Below are 20,290 nucleotides of genomic sequence, written 5' to 3'. Positions count from 1 at the left end.
AGCAGAAACTCTGCTTTCCATTGGGCCATCCTCTCATCAGGAGCCAGGTCCGCCCCTGTCAGCCCATTGCATTCTGCTGTGGGATACCTGCTTTATTCACTCACCTGCTGCCTCTTGTTTCACCACATCCCTGTAACAGCTACACTCTATTTTCAGCATTAGAACCCTGGTAGCTCAGACAGTAAAAATATTTGCCTGCAATGCAAGACACCTGGGTTCAGTCCCTGGGTTGGGAAGATCCTTTGGAGAAGGGAATAGTAACCCACTCCAGGCAAATAGCAAGTATTCTTGCCTGGAGAATCCCATGCACAGAGGAGCCTGGCGGGCTACAGTCCATAGGATCACAAAGGATCGGACACGACTAAGCGACTAAGCACGCACAATCACTGTATGACACCATCCTTAGAAATCTCCCATTTCTTTCCCTGGTTCACAGAATAGCTCCTGGTTTCTCTGCTTCACTCTCAGACCTTTCCTGATCTGTCCATAGCTGCCCATGGTTTGCTTTCACTACCAAGTAACAGCTTCTCACTGCTACCATTTGTACTGACCATGCTTGTGTACATAGTATTGTTATGACTGCTACTGATGATAGTATTTTTTAAACTTTGTTGCACAGTTCTCTCATTTAATCTTCCCCAACCCTTTGAGGAGAACAGAATCGGCAGGCTTGGGTTCACGGTTGTTTTTACTGTTGTTTCAGTAGGTGAACAGTTTATCAGTGGCCCCTGCATTGCATTTCTTCAACTGGTGGGAGAGTCTGATTCCTAGTCCAGTGAGCACTTCCCTCTCCTCCCCGCTGGGCCATTTTCCTCCTCATCCCCAAATACGCTCTTTTAAAAAATTTTCTATTTATCTCATTTATATTTGGCTGTGCTGGGTCTTCTCTGCTGCATGGGCTTTTTTCGAGTGGGGGCTTCTCGTTGCAGTGACTTGTTGTGGTGGCTTCTCTTGTTGCACGGCACAGGTTCTGGGCACGCGGGCTTCAGTAGTTGCAGCTCCCAGGCTCAAGAGTTGTGGCGCATGGGCTTAGTTGCCCCACGGCATATGGGATCTTCCCAGACCGGAAATCAAACCTGTGTCTCCTGCATTGGCAGGCTGATTCTTTACCCCTGAGCCACCAAGGAAGCCCAATACACTCTTCTTGATATTAAGGCTCTCCAGCTTCCCAAGGTGAAATAACAGGCATATTTTCTAGGTCTCTGCTAGAATACAAGATGCCATAATAAAACAGAGAACATAGGAGCATTGGGGAGAAAAGGATGCCTCATTTTAAGACGTTGAGTATTGGCAAGCCGGATGTTGCTGGAAGAATGTTGGGCACGTTCTGTAGGTACAGAGCTGGGCAAGGTTTAGATGACTCAGATTTGGAGACCCTCTCGCCTTGCTAGTCACTGGCAGTCTGCTTGAACAGATCCATTGTGAATTCTTCCTTCAGAATTGGCGTCCTCTCCCCGTCAGCCTTTTCCTCAGCCGGGAGCTCTGGCGTCAGCTTGCCTTTCGGAAGCTGTGCGGATTGCATGAAAATTCAGTGTCTGCTGTAGGGAAAGATAGCAGGAGTGAACAATGCCCTCTGCCCTTTGTTTGAAGCATTTAAGACCTTGGGAACGGGGCCGGGCTGGTGGCTCGAGCAAACCGGCACTCAAAGGCTGCTCTGTCTACCAGCCTCAGGAAGTGAACGGCAGTAAAAGTACTTGTTTCTCTTACAAATACATTCCTTGTCTCACAGAAGAAGTTGACTTCAGTCTACACTCTTTTTATGTCCTTTGTCTTCTTGTCACCGACTTGAAAACTTCCTTCTTTTCAAGTTGGTAACTGTCAGCTTCTGGCTCAAGAGAGGGGCCTGGCAGACACAGGAGGAGAGTGGTGTTTGCCCATGTGGTGCCCACTAGGTGATCTTTTTATAGGTTTCCTATATACTTAATACCATTGAACTGTTCAGTTAGAGTGGTTAAGGTAGTACATTTTATGGTATGTGTATCTTACCACCATAAAAAAAAAAACTGGGAAAAAACACAAAAACTTTTTAAAAGAAAGAGGAAAATAAATCACCAAGTCCAAAGAAAATGCTTTGCCTATTTTAAAATCAGTGTACATCCATCAAGGTATTTATCCATGAAGCCCAGAAATGAAGTCATGCCTATGAATTTTAAAAGAGAAAATTCACTATCAATGTATGGGTTTGACAGTAGTATCTTTACTGATATTAAATGGGGAAACAAATCTGTTTCTATCTTCAAAGGATATGACAGTCAAACGTGTACTGGGAAAATGACTCATTTGGGCAGTAGTAGACCTGAAGATTTGAAATTAGTTTGTTTTGGAAATACAGCTTCAATTAATGTATCATCGGGTTGATTGGCTCTCATATTCCATGAAACTATCCCTGTTGACAGGATAGATTGATCCTGCAACCATGGGAAGGCCAGATCTACTCCTGGCAGTGAGTCACACAGAGTACCTTAAGGAGCGTAAGACATTGTTCACATCCCTCCTTTTTCAGATGAGAAAACTGAAACCCAGAAAGGCAGAGTGAATATATTCTTCATTCTGCAATTATATTTATGTCAGAATGAGAGATCCGGCCCAAGTTCCCTGTGTTCCAAGCTAGTATTTCCTTCTGCTAAACCATCTGAGTAGAAATAAATGGCTATAACCAATTCAAATACTAGACTGAACTAAGGAAGTGTTTATAAATAGTCTTATGTGAATTTTAGGTTATAATAGGATATGTGGATAAATGAACACTCCTACCCCAACACATGTACACACACACACACACACACACACACACACACACACTCACACTCACATTCACACTCTATGATCTTTATTCAAAATACTCTAATCCCAATTACAGGTATCTAAGTTCTACCTCCAGATGAAATCAAATAATGTTTCCTCTTAGTTGGGAAGCACTTCACACTTTTAAGTGACTCCAGAGAGAGTCATGTATCTGTAAACTGGTACTTGACAGTGCCCTGAGAGGTACTCACCTTCCCCCACCCCCGATAGTCTTTGTAGCATCTTCTTCTGTAAACATTTTAAGGACTTCATTGTTTAGATAGAATTGAGTACATCAAGTTTGTATTCAATATGCTTCACCTGCAAGAGCTTGCATGTCAAAATCTGTTTATTTTACATCTGTTTTCTACCTCCCGTTGTATTTATGCATTCAAAATGAATAAGTTGCTTTTTCATCTGTCCTCTGGATTTTTATATTCCTATGACAAAAATGAATATCATCTCAGCACAGTTGCTGTAATACAGAAATGGGAATAAATTACGGCCTCAATTGTTGAGAACAAGTGTGTATGTGTATGTAAATAGCAAATCATTGCAGGACGTCTGGAGTAGTGAGTGGCAGAGTGGTTAGGCATGTAGGTCCTGAAGTTGACTGCCCAGATTCAAATACCAGCTCTGCTATTTTCTGACAAACTTGGACACATTTCTTGAGCTTCCTGGCCCCTAAGTACCTGGAGCACTTTGGAGGGTTAAATGAGCTAATACAGGTGGGGCACTTAGCATGGTGGGCACATGTTATTTGCTCAGTCATGTCCAACTCTTTGTGACTTCGTGGACTGTAGCCTGCCAGGCTTTTCTGTCCATGGGACTTCCCAGGCAAGAATACTGGACTGATTTGCCATTTCCTTCTCCAGGGGATGTTCCTGACCCAGGGATCGAACCCTGGTCTGCCCGTAAAGAACCCTGAATCTGTCCGTAAAGGCAAATTCTTTATTCTGAGCCACCAGGGAAGCAGTAGGTACTTAACTGAGTCTTAGTTATGATTATCTAAAGTGTATTTTGGGCTTCCCGGATGGCGCTAGTAGTAAAGAGCCTGCTTGTCAATGCAAGAGATGTAAGAGATACGGGTTCAAATCCTGGGTTGGGAAGACCCCCTGGAGGAGGTCATGGCAACCCACTCCAGTATTCTTGCCTGTGAATCCAGTGGACAGAGGCACCTGGTGAGCTACAGTTCATAGGGTCACAAACAGACACAACTGAGGCAACTTAGCACGCACAATGTGTCTTTTAACATGAAAATAGCCCACCAAGATGAACAATTCCTTTTGCCCACAACTAAGCATCTGTAGATTAGATTCTAGAGAATCTTGAAATAGTGTTAAAATACCATGCCAAGACACTTCTTAACCAGTTTGACAGCCTTCTTCATGCCAGTTGATCACATCTTATATTTGACATCCTTAAAATAACTCCTAAAAATTCCACTTTGCTTAGGTTTCTTTGGGCTGTTTGTTGAGTAATCAAAATATAGACCCTTTGGTCCCATTGACATTCCTTTTACACCCGCTTGGACTGATGGATATGGTATAAGTTTCTAGAACTTGGTATATATAAGCAATATGTATAAGCAGAGGTAGCATCACCAAGTTTCTGCTGGGCCTGCTGATGGACACTTAGAATTCCTGCAGACTTTTGGGAAATCTTTTATCCGGGTATTATCAGCATTATCTTGAGTCAACTATTGGTTTTTATTGCTATTATTTTTTTCTGTTTTGACTATAAGCTTTGGTGAGTTTACCTTCATAATTATCCATTTAATATGTCGTGGTTTATGTGCTTAAATTTCTCCATGTGGAGTGATGGGTATTTTTTCCACCAGCTTTTAAAGACAGGTTTGTAATGGAATTGAAACCTGTTTCATTTATATACCTCTTACTAAGGAAATGCACTTGTCATTCTGTTTCTCCTTTTCACCCTTCTAAAGAAGTAGCCTTTGTTAGAATCAATTTTTTCCATCCTTCTGCCCTCCCTCCTGTATCCCCCTACTCCTTTCCTGCAAAAGCTGAAGCAGAGGTTCTAATGAAAAAAAAAAAACAACCTTTTTTTTTTTTTTTTGAGAGGCACACCTGCATTTGGAAGAGTATTCTGGACTCCCTCTGATTAGTTCACCATTAATTCAAATTCACATTGATAGGTACCCCCAAAGCTCATGGAAACAAGGAGACATGAATTCAACAGTTACCATTTTCTTCTTTCCCATCTTTGTCACTGGCTTGTAAAATGGATTTATTTAAATCTTTCTTTTTACATAGATTATGTAAGATGAATCGAAGTGCAAAAATCTTGGGATACCCTTATCTTATATCTTGGTTCCTTAGGATGTCTGGGTGCATTAACAGATAAAGGTGGGTTTTTGTTCTGTTTTGTTTTGTTTTGTATCTTTCTTTGGGTTTTGGAGGAGGGGTTGACATTTGATAAAATAGGGAAAAATTTGTTTTCTGATTTGCTTCTTTTTTAGCTACATTAAAAAAATACAAAATAATTGTTTTCCAAGTTTAGACAAATGTCTGTAGTTTTGTCACCACAACTACAATCAAGACAGAACATTTCCATCATCCCTAAAATTTCCTCTTGTTTTGTGGTCACCCCGCCTGTTCCCAGTCTGTGGAAACTACTCCTCTTGTGTTCTGTTCCTGTACTTATACCTTTTCCTGACCTGTATTTTAAATAATTGTAGGAGGCAGCTGTGAAAGAGTTACTGTTAGATCTTGTTCTTGAGCATAATGTGTCCTGATACAGACTTGAGAAAGGTATACCATGATAACTCTGGGCAGATATGAGTGCTCTACCATGAACCTGTGAAAGTGTTCTCTTAAATAAGAACTCTCTAGCATAAATTAATAATGTTGCATATACTTACAGATTTGCATAGGCTTAAAACTTGTGCTTCTGTTCCTGGGAGCCATGGTATTAATTGGTTTATTAGTCAGGTGGAGTGGGGAGCCTTAGGTCAGGACAGTTGTCCTTGAACATGTAAATGAAGAGTGGATAATCACTGTGTGTTAGTGTTTGGGCTTATTTTCTCTTTAAGGGGTGATTCACAGCCCTGATGAATATTTAGAGCAATGACTGCCGGCCTCCAACCTGCTCATTATCTTCAGAACTTTAAAGAAAATACTTGATTTCTACCAACGACAGCAGTTACAGGGAGCCTCTTACTTCTTCTTGTCTCATGAACACAACTGTTGACCTCTTAATCCTGATTTCCAACAAGAAATATTTCTGTAAATGTGGGGCTTATTCAACTCATTTTATGGCTAAAAAGTCAGTTGGGTATCTGGGCAAAGCACATGTCTGCCAAGTGTGTGTGAGTGGGTGGGGGATGCGTTAGAACAACGAAGCTACAAGAACAGGGGGGAAGGCAGTTTGGCATTTGGTTTGTGTTTTGTGAGGAAACTAGTCCTAAAGAGCTTTTCATATTTTATACCATTGATATTAGTGCATTCCCCCCTCCCCTTTCACAGTCATCAGTTTCTTACACTCTTGATTTCCTTGCCTGCCCCCCTACCCCCAGGAAGGAGTGCCAGTGTTTTATTTTGAAAAAATTTCAAGAACAAAGAAGAGTTGGAAGGATAGTATGATCCACACCCATATGTCCTGTACGTCTCTCTACCCTGGTTAGCATTTTTGTCCCATTTACATTTCACTTTTCCCAGGTATGTATGGCTTTGAATGTAGACACACAAACGCATCTTTCCCCTTTACCATTTAAAGGTAAAAGGCCATCATACTACAAAATATAAACCCCTGAGCACTTCACCATACATCTTTCTTATAAAAAGACTTTCTCCTGCAAAAGTGCAATACTGTCATTACACACAAATTTGACACTGATTCTGCAAGACCATCTAGCATACAGTCCACATTGAAATGTCCCCATGCCTTCAGAGTGTCTCTTATTTCTGGTTTTTTTCCTCCAGGATGCAGTCAAGGTCTTTGTCTGTCATTGGCTGGTTATGTCTGTGTCCTTTCACCTCGTCTGAACAGTCACCCAGCATTCTTTGTGTCTTCATTGGTGACATTGACATTTTTGAAGAGTGCAAGCAGAATATGGGAAAAAGTCCCATATTCTGGAGTTTTCTGGTTGTTTCCTTAGATGAGATTCAGGTTGGTTCTTATTAATAATGCTAAGAATGAATGGTATGGTGGTATCAGTCAGATATTGATGTTATAAAAGTATCCTTTTCCCTATGTAATTAGAAAGTCATTTTTGTGATATTTTGAGCACTTCTGAGCATTCTGTTCCTCAATAGCCTTTCACTGTATGGTGTAAGCCTCCATTGATGATCCTGTCCTAATTCAGTGATTACCTTGGTGGTTGCCAAATAGCAGTTTTCTAATTCTGCCCTGCTCTCTGCATGTGTTAGCTGGTTTTCTTCTGTCAAGAAGAGCTGCACTTTTCCCCTCTAATTTTCTGAGGGTCACTGAAGACATCCATGGTAATTGTGCATGTACAAAGAATGGCACTTCTCCTGACTGACTTGCCTTTGGGTACCATATTTGCCATGATGTTGCTGAAAACACAAATGCATAGAATTGACCATCCTTTCCCCCCATAGCAGTATAAGCTAAGCATATGTCTGATAAATACATTTCCACATCAGGCAATTCTTTCATGGGACCAAATCATATAACATGACTCATGTGCTAATAAGGATTGAGAAACCCATAGGCTTTTCTGTTTCTTTTTGTCCTTTTCACTACCTCAACTGACCTGTCAGTCCATGCAGCTCATATATGTCATAGCATCTGACAGTAGAAGGAAGGGTTGTTGTTGTTCAGTCAGTAAGTTATGTCTGACTCTTTGTGACCCCGTGGACCGTAGCCCACCAGGCTCCTCTGTCCATGGGACTTTCCAGGCAAGAATACTAGAGTGGGTTGCCATTTTCTTCTCCAGGGGATCTTCTCTACCCAGGGGTCAAACCTGAGTCTCCTGCATTGGCAGGCGAGTTCTTTAACACTGACCCTCCTGGGAAATGCCAGAAGGAAAGATTGTCGTTGTTGTTCAGTCGCTCATTCGTGTCCAACTCTTTGCCGCCCCATGGACTGCAGCATGCCGGGCTTCCCTGTCCTTCACCATCTCCTGGAGCTTGCTCAGACTCATGGCCATTGAGTCAGTGATGCCGTCCAACCATCTCGTCCTCTGTTGTCCCCTTCTCCTCCTGCCCTCAATCTTTCCCAGCATCAGGGTCTTTTCTAATGAGTCAGCTCTTTGCATCAGGTGACCAAAGTATTGCAGCTTCAGCTTCGGCATCAGTCCTTCCAATGAATATTCAGGAGGAAAGATACATAATGCCAAAAAGAAGGAGGGAAAGGAAATGATCAGAAGAAATAGGAGCATGCATTTATCTCAGTGCCTTTTGAGTATTCACTTGTACCTTCATGTAGCTCTCAGTAGACTGGCACAAAATTCAGTTCACAATCTGGTACTCAGGCATTATCTCACGTTGTCTGTATTTAGATATCAGAGCCTCTCACACTCTCGGACAAGTTGAAGTTTCAAAAGATTTTGGAAATCACCCTGTATGTTCCCTTCAGATATCACTTCTGCCCACCCATGTAGACTCCTTTAAGCATACATATTTCAGTCTGAAAATAATAGATAATCTTGAGCTGTGTCCTTAACTTCTTTGAGCCTTTTTTCATCTGTAACATCAAGCAAAACAGATTACCTCAAGAGTTACTTATCCCCAGGTTGCTTTGATTATATGCTAAATGTTGTAAATGGAAAAAGCCGAAAGGGATATGGGTTATGGTGTATATTTCAAAGTTGGTTATTATCAGCCAAGTCTTACCTGATCTTCTGGATAACAGTTCTTGTAACAGAGATGCAAAATACAGAAAACAGTCTTATATGTGTAGTGTGGCCTTTCACATGAGAGCAACTGTTCTCTGAATAGAAGTAGCCTAGTCTAAGAACAAGAAGTGACAAAACAGCATGTGACGCCTCATACAAATGATCCCTGGTGGCCCTACACTTGAGTTTCCTCAGCAACCCAAATGTAAATCACAAGGATCTTATGTCTAAGAAGATCCAAATGCCACCTTCTTTCTGTTTTATTTGTTACATGCAGGTTTCATATCGTTTTATAGCAGATTTTTTTTTGCATTCATTTGATTTTCATAAAAATTGGGATCGTTTGGAAGAAGCATCATTAATATTCTTTACAACTTGTTCTTGTTCCTCCTTTTATGTTCGTTGCTAGTTCAGACTTCTCTCTTATGTAAAATATTCCACTGATGCCCTTGGTAGATTTAGAGGTTGTTAAAGAAATTGTAATAACAGCTCAGGGAACAGTCAGGAACTGCCTGTCCTATACCGTGTGACCCCAGCTAGCTGTTCTCCTTGTAGTTCTAAATCTTTGTGTACAGACTATAATTCACAAAACAGTTGTGATCAATTTAAATTCAGCAAATCTTTTCTAACACTAGGGCTTTTTGCAATCAGGGCCAGGAAAGTTGGGTTGTCAGCTATTAATGCTATAACCCATTAACGATGGCAGCGATATTGAAATGGCTTTTTGAAATGGCTATTTGAAAGGGAACATTTTACTAGTGAAAACAGATGAAAATGGCCTGGGAGGAGAGATTAACCTTTTTGAAATATCTGTGGTTTGTCCCCAGTATTTTCTATAAATTTACCTTATTCTTTCAATAAGAATGTTTGGAAATTCTATTCATGCATATGAATGCATGCAATATTTATATATTTAGTTATTTTTTAAATAGACAGGAACTCTACGGAATAAATGAAAGCACACACGCACACATTTGTACTAGCTGACTGCTTTAACCTTGCTTGAGTTAATTATTTGCCATGAATAAATAGATTTCTGTAACTTGTCATGAGATGCATTACGTGGAGTTTCTATTTGAAAAGCACCCTGATTTCAAATCAAGGTCTACAATTTTAGCATGTTCCCTTGTGACTTCTGGTTTGGGCTTCTTGAAATTTACTAGTCCTTTTTCTTCCCTCACTCTGTAATAGGTAAATATATATGTTTAGATGAAAATTTTTTAAATTGAGGTATAATCAGCATATACCCTGGTATAAGTTTAATGCACAACCTTAAAAAATTTTTAATTGCAATATAATTGACATAAAACGTTTGGCAGTTTAATGTACAGTGTGTTGATTTGACACATATATTGCAACATGAGTACCACCCTAGTGTTAGCTAACACCTCTCCCATGTCACATAAATACCACTTCTCTTTTGTAGTGAGAACAATTGAGATCTAGTCTCTTAGCAACTCTGAAGTTTATAATGCAGTACTGTTGGCTGTAATCAGTGTGCTTTGCATTAGGTCTCTAGAACTTACTTGTCTACTAGCTGTAAATTGATAATCTCCCCATTTCCCCTACCCCCAGTCTCTCACAACCACCATTCTACTCTGTTTTGGGGAGTTCAACTTTTTTATATTCCATGTAGAAATGATATTGTACAGTATTTGTCTTTTTCTGTCTAAGTTATCTCAAGTAGCATAACCCCCTCAGGGCCCCTCTATATTGTCAAAAATTTCCATCTTACAGCTGAGTGATATTCTCCTATATATATGCACACTGCGTCTTTTTTTTTTTACCATTTCATCCATTGACAGACACTTAAGTTGTTTACCCATCTTGGCTATTGAGAATAATGCTGCATTGAAGATGGGAGTGCAGATATCCCTTCAATATCCTGTTTTCATCTCCTTTGGCTATATACCTAGAAGTGCAATTGTTAGATTGCATGGTTGTTCTATTTTTAATTTTTTGAGGAACCTCCATACTGTTTTCCATAATGGCTAAGACAAATTATATTCCCACCAACAGTGCACAAGTGTTCGCTCTTCTCCAGCCTCACCAATGCCTATCTCCTGTGTTCTTGATGGTAGCCATTCTAATAGGTGTGAAGCAGCATCTCATTTGTCTCTCCATAGTGTTAACCAGCATACCCTTTGTCTCACAGGCAGTAATTGAACAGGCCTATCATAGCTTCTCGGTTTCTGTGCTGCAGAAGAGCATTGCCTGCCTGTTAGGTGCCCTGTAGCATTTAGTTAATCATAATGGACCCATGTTGGTTTCTTAGTTTTGACACATGAACCATGGCAATATAAGCTGTTCACACTGGGACACAGTTTCTCAATCTGCACTACTGACATGTTGGCTGGGATGATTCTTTGTATTCTCCAAATCCAGAAATAGACTATGGATTAGCCTTTTGCATGTAGCAAACAAGGCAACAGAGGACATTAACTTTAAAAACTATTTAAAAGAAACTTATTTTGTCTTCTATTTCTTAGACAACCCTTATAAACTTATTATTTTTTGCTCTTTAAGATGCCTATGCAGGTTTTTTTTTTTAATTCTAACCTCATTCAGATATTATAACCCTTCCTTTTATTTATTGTGATCACAGTTTAATTCCCACCCATCATTAAATTCACCAAACCTTCATGGAAGGTATAGAAACATACTTCCTGTCTCTAAATAACCTGCAACCTAGGAGAGAAACAAAGGAGGTTTAGACAAGTATTGTTTCCAGAACAAAAGGTGGTTCCTTTTTATCATCTGAGAACTACTGCATACAATCTCTTCCATAATGTTTGCTTTTCTTTATATGAATTTCTTTTCAGTTTATTAAAAACTGACACGGTTTTTCAAAAGCCTGACAATGGGGATGCCAGTTACCTTCTCTTTAAAATATATGTGTGTTTATGGTAGTTGGGGAGCAGGGCTTGCTGAGAAACTCTCTCATCACCTTTCTTGTGTGGCTAGGAACTGGTTCTGTTAGCCTATTGTTGTTCAGTCGCTAAGTTGTATCCAAGTCTTTGCAACCCCATGGACTGCAGCATGCCAGGCCTCCCTGTCCTCCACTATCTCCCAGAGTTTGCTCAAACTCATGTCCATTGAGTCAGTGATGCCATCTAACCATCTCGTCCTCTGCCACCCCCTTCTTTTGCCCTCAGTCTTTCCCAGCATCAGGGGCTTTTCCATGGGTCAGCTCTTGGCCCATGAGTATTGGAGCTTCAGCTTCCAATGAATATACAGGGTTGATTTCCTTTAGAATTGACTGATTTGACTGTTAGCCTGAGAGAAAAATAAGTATTCAGGTTGACACCCTGACAGCCATTTGAAGCCCAGCCCTTCAGTTCCAAAGGGTTTCGGAAAGGACAACAGGAAAGAAACCGAAAAGATAATCTGAACCGTGGCAAATCCAACTCCCAACCTACCACGTAATGTCCTTTGAAATTATTATATTGCTAATTGCATCCTTTGGCTAGCCATTCACTGTCTTTGTACGTTGTTAAGATGACATTTGTATAAAGCCAGCGTGCAATGCCTTGGAAGACAGAGGCAGTGACTACAATGGATTCCTTCCCTCACCTCTGTGCTGTCGGTAACTGCTGCCAGGAGAGCACCAAGAGAGAAGGAACGGAGACCCAAGATACTTGCACACTGTGGGTATCACACTGGAAGGAGCTATGGTATCCTTGCTTTGTGTGTGTGCACACCATAAAAGTGGAAAGAGGAGATACTGCTGAAAGCAAAAACAAAACCCAGGGCTGAACGGCCCATTTTGCGTTTTTGCTTTAGATGGTTTGACACTGGTGTTTAGGGGCAAGGTCAAGGTCATCCTCAATACGGAGAGAAGCTATGAGGCTTGTATGCGGGTCAGCAGATATGGCATCTGCAAGGATGACCTCAAGCCATTGTCCTCATACCTATCTTTTGACCTCAACAGCTTCCTGACATTTCAGGCTAACCTCTTGTTTTCTAGAGTGATCACAATGTAATTTTAGCTGGCTTTTACTTCCAGTGCTTTTAGCTCTCTATAGACACTTGGCCTGGTTTTGAATTCTTCCTTTCTTTATTGCCAGACAAAAGGAAAGGGAATATGCCACTAGGATACAGAATTGTTGGTAGTAAAAATGAAAGATCGAAACAGAATGAGAATGTGAATCCCCGTACCTTGTCTTCAGTGCTGTCAGTTGGCACAGGCGAGCAGTTTTGAAAGAGCCAAAATGATGGATCTTGCGTCTTAGGAGGAAGAAAGAACCTTGAGAATTTCCCGCTTTTAAGCACAGGAGAATCTGTGGTCTTTTGAAAGAGGAGAGCATTCTCTAGATCCCCTTGTTAATTTCCACTAATGCTTTAACAACTTTCAGCATCAGGAAATGCTTCCGCATGAGTTACAGCCTGAATTCTTCATGCTGCTTAAGCCTGTTTCTTCTTGTTCTGTTCTCAGTGGAGAAATCGAACAGCTGGTCATAGGCCCCTATGCAAGAGCCATTCACACAATTGAAAACTGTTATTAAATCACCCCTTCAGTCACTATTTCTTGCATATTCTCCTGTGTGTGTGTGTGAGTGTGTGTTTCATGGCTAAATAATCCCAATTCCCTTAAGCTGTTCTCATAGGTCTTTCAAGCTCTTTAATTATCGCTGTGCCTTTCTGCCAAGCCTTCTCTAAGTTCCGGGTCAGGACTTAGCTTTAGCCACTAGAACTAGACACTGTTCTCTAGTCCCAAGGATAATGCAATGATTGCGTCACACCGTATTTGTTAGGCCTTTGGTTATACATCACAGACATGGCCAGTTTTTTTTTTTTTTCCTCTTTATTTTGGGCACCTACATTTGTTGCTGACTCATGGTCAGATTTTTTTTTTCTGTCTTCCACAGTGAACAGAAGTTTTCTGTTAAAATTATGCTTTCTGTAATAAGCCTGAATTCTTTCTTTGTAGCCTGTCATTGAATCTATCATTAAAGAAACTATCCTTTAAACTTAAGTCAGGGAAACTTATATAGGTTCAGATTCAGTTCAGTTCAGTTCAATTGCTCAGTCGTGTCCAACTCTTTGTGACCCCATGCATCACAGCACGCCAGGCCTCCCTGTCCATCACCAACTCCCGGAGTTCACTCAGACTCATGTCCATCGAGTCAGTGATGCCATCCAGCCATCTCATCCTCGGTTGTCCCCTTTTCCTCCTAACCCCAATCCTTCCCAGCATCAAAGTCTTTTCCAATGAGTCAACTCTTCACGTGAGGTGGCCAAAGTACTGGAGTTTCAGCTTGGGCAACAATAAATCCCATGTTTTACATCAGAATGAATTAGTAATGCTTTTTTTCAATTTGCTGTCTTTCTGTGATAGTTTTTGTCCTAGCTCCAGATGGTTATTTTGATAAATTTAGTTTCTGGACCAGTGGAGCAAGAGATTGTTATAGGACTTATTGTAACCGGAACTTGCAGTTCTTTTGACACAGTCTCTCATTGTATCTTTGTTTACCAGATGAAGAAACACTTAGAGACTAAATAATAATATAACTAGAGGGAGTCACAGTCCACCAACCAGAGAGGGGTGGCTTGTGGCTTTGTGTGGACTAGAGGTGCAGTCTGTAGTGGTGAGGCCTACTTTTGACCTTGGCCTGTTTAATTTATTCACTAGTGACTTTTGGATGAAGGCAGAACACAAATTTTATTTATTTTAATTTATTTGGCTGTGCTGAGTCTTAGTTGCAGTGTGTGGGATCTGTTAAGTTGTGGCATGGGAACTCTCAGTTGTGGCATGTGGGATCTAGTTCCCTGACCAGAGATTGAACCCAGGCCCCCTGCATTGGGAGTGTGGAGTCTTAGTCACTGGACGAGCAGGGAAGTCCCCAGAAAACATATATTTAAATGTAAAGATTACAGAGTTGGGGAGAATGACTAACCCATGGGCTGTAAGAGTCACGATCCTTAAAGATACAGATGAGCTGATATAATGGGCTAAAACTAACAGGGAAGTCCTTGACGGAAGTGGAAGGAAATACATCCCAAATGAATATGTACAAAACAGAAGAATCACTGGAAACAGCCAAACAGTATTTCTTATCATACCCAAGAGTGCATTAGTACCTTGGGGGTGTTCACAAATCTTTTAACATAAGAACAATGATAAATGTCCCAGGATCACTGAATAATTAGTGTGAGAAATTCTGAGGTCAATCAAGGTTTAATGTTTCCTTACTGACAACCAACCCAGCTTTTAGTATGTTAGTGTGCATTAAGCGACAGATAAAATGTGCAATGTTTCCGTAATTAATTTGACCTTCTCTTCTTGAAACATCTTGCTGGGTCATTGATCTTCTGGACACACTGGGAAACACTGACCCAGAGATTTTAGTGGAGTGGAAGCGCTGTGGGAGCCTCTAGTACAGAACAAAAGAAAGTCATCCAATTATACTGTCCAGAGAGATGGCAGTACCATTCACAGCACATCATATTTTGGAGAACAGAGTTCTAAAGGACAATGGCAAACCATGCCCTGTCGTATGAGGAAGAAATAAGAGAAATAGGGACGAAGGGCCATGGATAGACATGACAGCTCTGGTAAAATATTGAAAGAGATTCATGAAAGCTTGAGAACTTCGATGTTTCTGGTCAGATGTATAGTGATAGTGACATAACTATGGCAAACACTGACTGACATGGCTCTCGCTTTGTGCCAGTGTCCAGGTGTCTTTCATTGAAATATTAAAGCAGCCCTACAAGGTAGGTGCTATAAATAGTTCCACTTCATGGCAGAGAAAAATTGAGACACAGAAAGATAAAGTTACTCTCCCAGAGTAACACAATCAGTGGCAAAACTGGGATTTGAAGTCTTGTGGTTGGACTCTGGAGCCTCTCCTCCTATTGGCTGTGCTGATGGATTTCAGCTCAGTGTGATGAAGCACTTATGACCAGGGTACCTGTACACAAATGTTCAAGATTGTCCATGGAGGATGTTTGCTTCCTGACATGGATGGTTATTATATGGCAGCTATGAGAACATACTGACATCGGATAAGTTTGGACGTGGTGACTGTCAAAAGTCTTACAGCTCTGTGGTGCCATTCCAGAAGGAGGAATTCACGTCCATGGTCCCTTTCATCGTCAGGTTCTATAATTCTTTTTTCGCTTTTAAGAAAATGTTCACAAAGTACATTACCTCTGTGATAGCATTCTATCTAGAACCAAGTACTCAACAGAAGCTTTTGATCAGTAGCTTGAATTTATGCCACTTTGCAGCTAAGAATTCAAGGTTAAACAGCTCATTATAATGTTGCTGAGTTAATAATTGGGGGTTACTCCTGGAGTACTGCCGATGTGGTGAGTGTTACAAGCCCAGTGACCCTACTCTTGTCTGCCTAAAGTGTGAATACATTCTTTATTAGCACACCACATTCCAAGAGAAGCACCATGAGTTTGCAGTTCATATACTCATTATGTGTATGATCCTAAATACCCCATCATATATTCAGTGTAAATTGATCTCAAAATAGGTAGCACCCTTTGGTTCTTGGAAAAAGCAAATGAAGACTGTCTCTGGAGAAGGCACTTTCTTAGGGAAGGCCTGCTCAGAGAAATGGCAGTTAGACTGAGAAAGTCTAACATTGATCTAATGGATTCCCGTAAGCAGAGAGAAGGGATGGAAAAGAGGTAGTATTTGTTGAGATCATGACTGAGAAGCTTCCAGAGCTGACTAAAGACTCTAACCCACAGATTCCTGAAGCCTAGTAAATCCTAAAAACTATCGATAAAATCCTAGAAGTACAAGACGAGACAGGAATAGGATAGATGACCCTCAAGGAACCAATAGCATCATGGCTGAATTGTCAACGGTTAGCAGCAGAGAAAGTGAAATAATATTTCAGTGTGCTAAAACAAAATAAAAACAAATGAAACACCCCTTTCAGTCAAAAAATCATTACCCAATGAGGATAACTATCAAGAATATGGATAAAAGAGACTTTCAGGCAAACGAAAGCTGAGAAATTCACCATCAACACTTACTAAAGGAAATACTGAAAGATACACTGCCAACAGTACTGATTGCAGATGGGAGATCTGAGATTGAAGGAAGCAATGGAAAACAAACCCCCCAAAAGTGGTTTAATATATGGATCAATCTAACAATATAAAAACGTAAAACATGATCTTATAGGGTTAAAAAATGTAATTAAATGCATGACTATAGTAACATACCAATCAAATGATGGATAAATATATTTTGAATTTTCTAAAATCATTAGACTCACTGGGAGGCACAGTATTTATAAACTCTGAAAAACAGAAAACTAGAGTTAAAGAAACAACAGGTCACCATGAAGAGAACACTAGAGTGGGAGGTTTCAATGCTAGACTCACTCCTGCTGCCAGGGAGTTGTCTGGCCTTTGAAAAGCCATTTCTCTCATCTACATCTCAGTTTTCTTGTCTGTAAAATGAAGCTTTGGGACCAAATGAATTGTAAAGCCTCTTCATTACGATTGTAAGAATCACTGAGAAACAGATTCACTGGAAGGGAAAGAAAAAAAAAAAGATCAATCGTTCCTTGAGGTTTCTTTTTTCTCTCTCTGTCTTTTGAAATTTTATCAATAAGCACTTCCTTTTTACTTATAGCTAAGTTTTATATATCTCTTCCCAAACTGGAGTAAGATATAGTCTCTCCCAGGTGTGTATTGTACTTTACTTTTTGCATTTGTTTGCTTTGCTTTCTTGTCATCTAGTAGCCAAACAGGGTCATGGCAGTTTCCCAGACTGCCATGTGTCAGAGGGCTCGTGTGGATGTTGAGGGGACATTTGCAGAATCAGGCTGTGAAAAGTGGGCCTCGCTGTACCGCTTTGGCTCTTTATTTGATGCATCCCTGGAAATGACATATGCCTCCTTTACCTTCTTATCTTCTCTCCTTGCACTCTCCGGCCTCCTGTCTCTGCAGGCTAATAATAAGCCTGAGATCGAAGCGGCACTCTTCCTCGATTGGATGAGACTAGAACCCCAGTCCATGGTGTGGCTGCCCGTCCTGCACAGAGTAGCTGCTGCGGAGACTGCCAAGCATCAGGCCAAGTGTAACATCTGCAAGGAGTGTCCAATCATCGGCTTCAGGTAGGCAGAAGCCCCCCAATGTCATTTTTGTCGTATCATTTCTCATCCTTGTATGACTTGATCACCCCCCATGCCAGTTGCTATTAGCACATTGTTACCTACTGTGCCAGTTGCTGTTAGTCTGTTCCTCTCCATGGTGGGAGAGGAGGTGACCAGGCTGGAGCCTGGATCCCTGCTGTCACCCCCCTGAGCACTGGGTTATGTTGGTGGATCTGCTTCATGAGATAGGTGGCCCTCTCCGCTTTCCCTCTTTAGCTCTGCAGAGCCATGTTCTTCATCAATCAGGACGGACTCCCTGTCTCCACCAAGATTTTCGTTCATCAAGTATACACAGGTTAACTGTATCTCTTCTTTCCTGGAACCAAGACATTTTGATCATGTCTTTTTTTTCGCCATGCTCTTTTCTGTTTATAGAAAGTCTCCCAGAATCTGTTATAAAACTAAGGAATGATTCTATTTTGGGAGACTTGTCATGGCAGCTCAGTCTCTTAATCACTCTACACCACTTTTCTTGCCCTAAAGTAACCAAAATTGTTTAGAGCAGCCTAGAACATACTTCTTGATCTGTGAATCCGATTATGCTCTTTTCATAGTCTCCTAATGAACTTCTGAGGGAATATAAAGTGTGCAAGTAAATGAAAGATTCACAAAGCCACTAAAATAAGAAAATGTTCCTTATAAATTTAAAAGTACAAGAAGTAGGAAACATTGTAGGTTATTATTATTATGAGTTTCTTAAAATGTCCCAGAAAACACTTGGCTTTTAAATCTTCAGTCTTGCTGACCTGTCTGGGGAGATGGGGTATTTTTAAATGAATGAATCTTCATGAACAGTAATCCCAAACCCAAATTCTGAAATGATGGTGTATTTAAACATCTGAATCAACCTCGAGGTTGCCATAGTGATGAATAAGCCATCAAGTTGTAAACTAGCTGTAGCATCCTCTGCCTGTTCAGGATCCACTTACCAGCTAAGTAAATACTCATCGCTGGTTATGCTGAGACTTGTCTCATTATTTTGTTTCTAATAATTACATTTTACCATTTGTGTGTCTTTTATTCACTGTGCCCCTTCCATACTTCATGCTGTGTACAAAGAGGTTTTACAGAGACTTTCAGAGGCTTCTGAAGCCTAGATAGACAGCATTGAGTAGGCAGTGCTATCAAAGGACACCTTCTCTCCTTCCTGGTTTCTGTGGGTAAGAGTGATGCCTTGGGGCAGCGGGGAGGGGGAGCTCCAGGGGACTGCATTGCATTTCTTACCTTTATTTTCTTAGCTTTCTTCACTGGTAAGATCTGTAGACAAAGCAGAGGGTGGATTTTATAACATGCAAAAGGAGAATGCTTTGGAGGGTCTAAGAGAGCATTTTGACATTCAGTTCTTTTGCCCTTATGAAAGTAAATTATTTTAGGAATCAGCACTTCTCTTTCCTCCTTTTCCCCATTCTCAGAAGATGACTAGGATCTAAAAACAGTATCTTTTTCCCCACATTCCCATATGTGACATGAGGAATATGTTTATTTGAATTGGCTCAGAGTCTTATCTGAAAAAGCACAAGGCAGGGAGAGTATGAAACCAAGAATAGAGTATTCTGAGAATGGGGGGGATGTGTAGCGTGTAGTACTTCCAGATTATGAATCCTTTCATCTCACCCAAATTGTGTCTTTTCTTGGGGTTTCCATTTTCATGTGGGGGTAAGGTGGTGAGGGATTTCTGAAGAGAGACAGATAAAAGAGGTTATCCAAGTAACTCTGAAAAATGAATCATGTCCGTCAATCAGAAAATGTAGAGTAAGATTTGTTTTAATTGAGACTTCTTGCTGAATTTTCCTTTCTCTTATGAAATTGCTTTATCTATATAATTTTTTAAAAAATAATTCCCCCAGGAAATGTTGGTGCCCTTTTGATGGGTGGGGGATGGGCCTGAAATGCATCTATCTGTCCTTTCTGAGAGTTCTTTTAAATTCCAGTATTTGGTCTTCAAAAGCCTAGAAGTTTGCCAGTGTCTTCCTACTTAATCTGAAAGAGTTCCCAGTGGAGTTAAAGCAAGAGCTGAGTTTTTCTCCCCTCCCTCCAAATGTTTACAGGATGTTTCTGCCAAAATGTTTTGATACTGCAGGTAAAGCACCAGAAAAATCTGGAGGTAGGAATTTAATCACTTACCTTGAGGGATTAATAAACACAGCATTCTGTTTCTAGAATTAAAACAGTATGGAAGGAGGTTTCTTAAAGGGTATTCTTTGGGAATTTGATCTAAAGAGATACATACGTGTTTGTTTTTGTGCTTTACCAGGTACAGAAGTCTAAAGCACTTTAATTATGACATCTGCCAAAGCTGCTTTTTCTCTGGCCGCGTTGCAAAAGGCCATAAAATGCACTATCCCATGGTGGAATATTGCACTCCGGTAAGTAGGTGTGTCCCTGAGCTTGAGTCAGCTCACCTGGGAGAAGTTTCAGTTTTCTCCAGGTTGCAGATGATCTGTGATGCTATGATTGCTCAGTTCCCCAGATGTTGCCCAACTCAAGTAGCTCCAAATTGCAGACTTTGGGATTGACCTTATCCCTGGTGCCATGCCTGGCACACGCAGAATGTCATAGA

At 40.8% G+C, this 20,290-nt stretch overlaps 1 protein-coding gene across 22 annotated transcripts in view; it reads left to right on the top strand.

Annotated features, from left to right (window-relative positions):
* DMD (dystrophin) overlaps window positions 1-20,290 on the top strand; it is a 2,668,835-nt gene that overhangs the window by 2,576,499 nt on the left and 72,046 nt on the right. For all 22 annotated transcript variants that reach the window (XM_060407875.1, XM_060407877.1, XM_060407874.1 and 19 more), the window contains 2 exons: window positions 17,525-17,691; window positions 19,985-20,096. In XM_060407875.1, the coding sequence (XP_060263858.1) occupies window positions 17,525-17,691; window positions 19,985-20,096 (279 nt within the window). The remainder of the gene's footprint in view (window positions 1-17,524; window positions 17,692-19,984; window positions 20,097-20,290) is intronic.

This window comes from Ovis aries, chromosome X, assembly GCF_016772045.2.
Source record: "Ovis aries strain OAR_USU_Benz2616 breed Rambouillet chromosome X, ARS-UI_Ramb_v3.0, whole genome shotgun sequence".
Lineage (NCBI taxonomy): Eukaryota > Metazoa > Chordata > Mammalia > Artiodactyla > Bovidae > Ovis > Ovis aries.
This window is presented reverse-complemented; position numbering and strand designations above follow the sequence as displayed.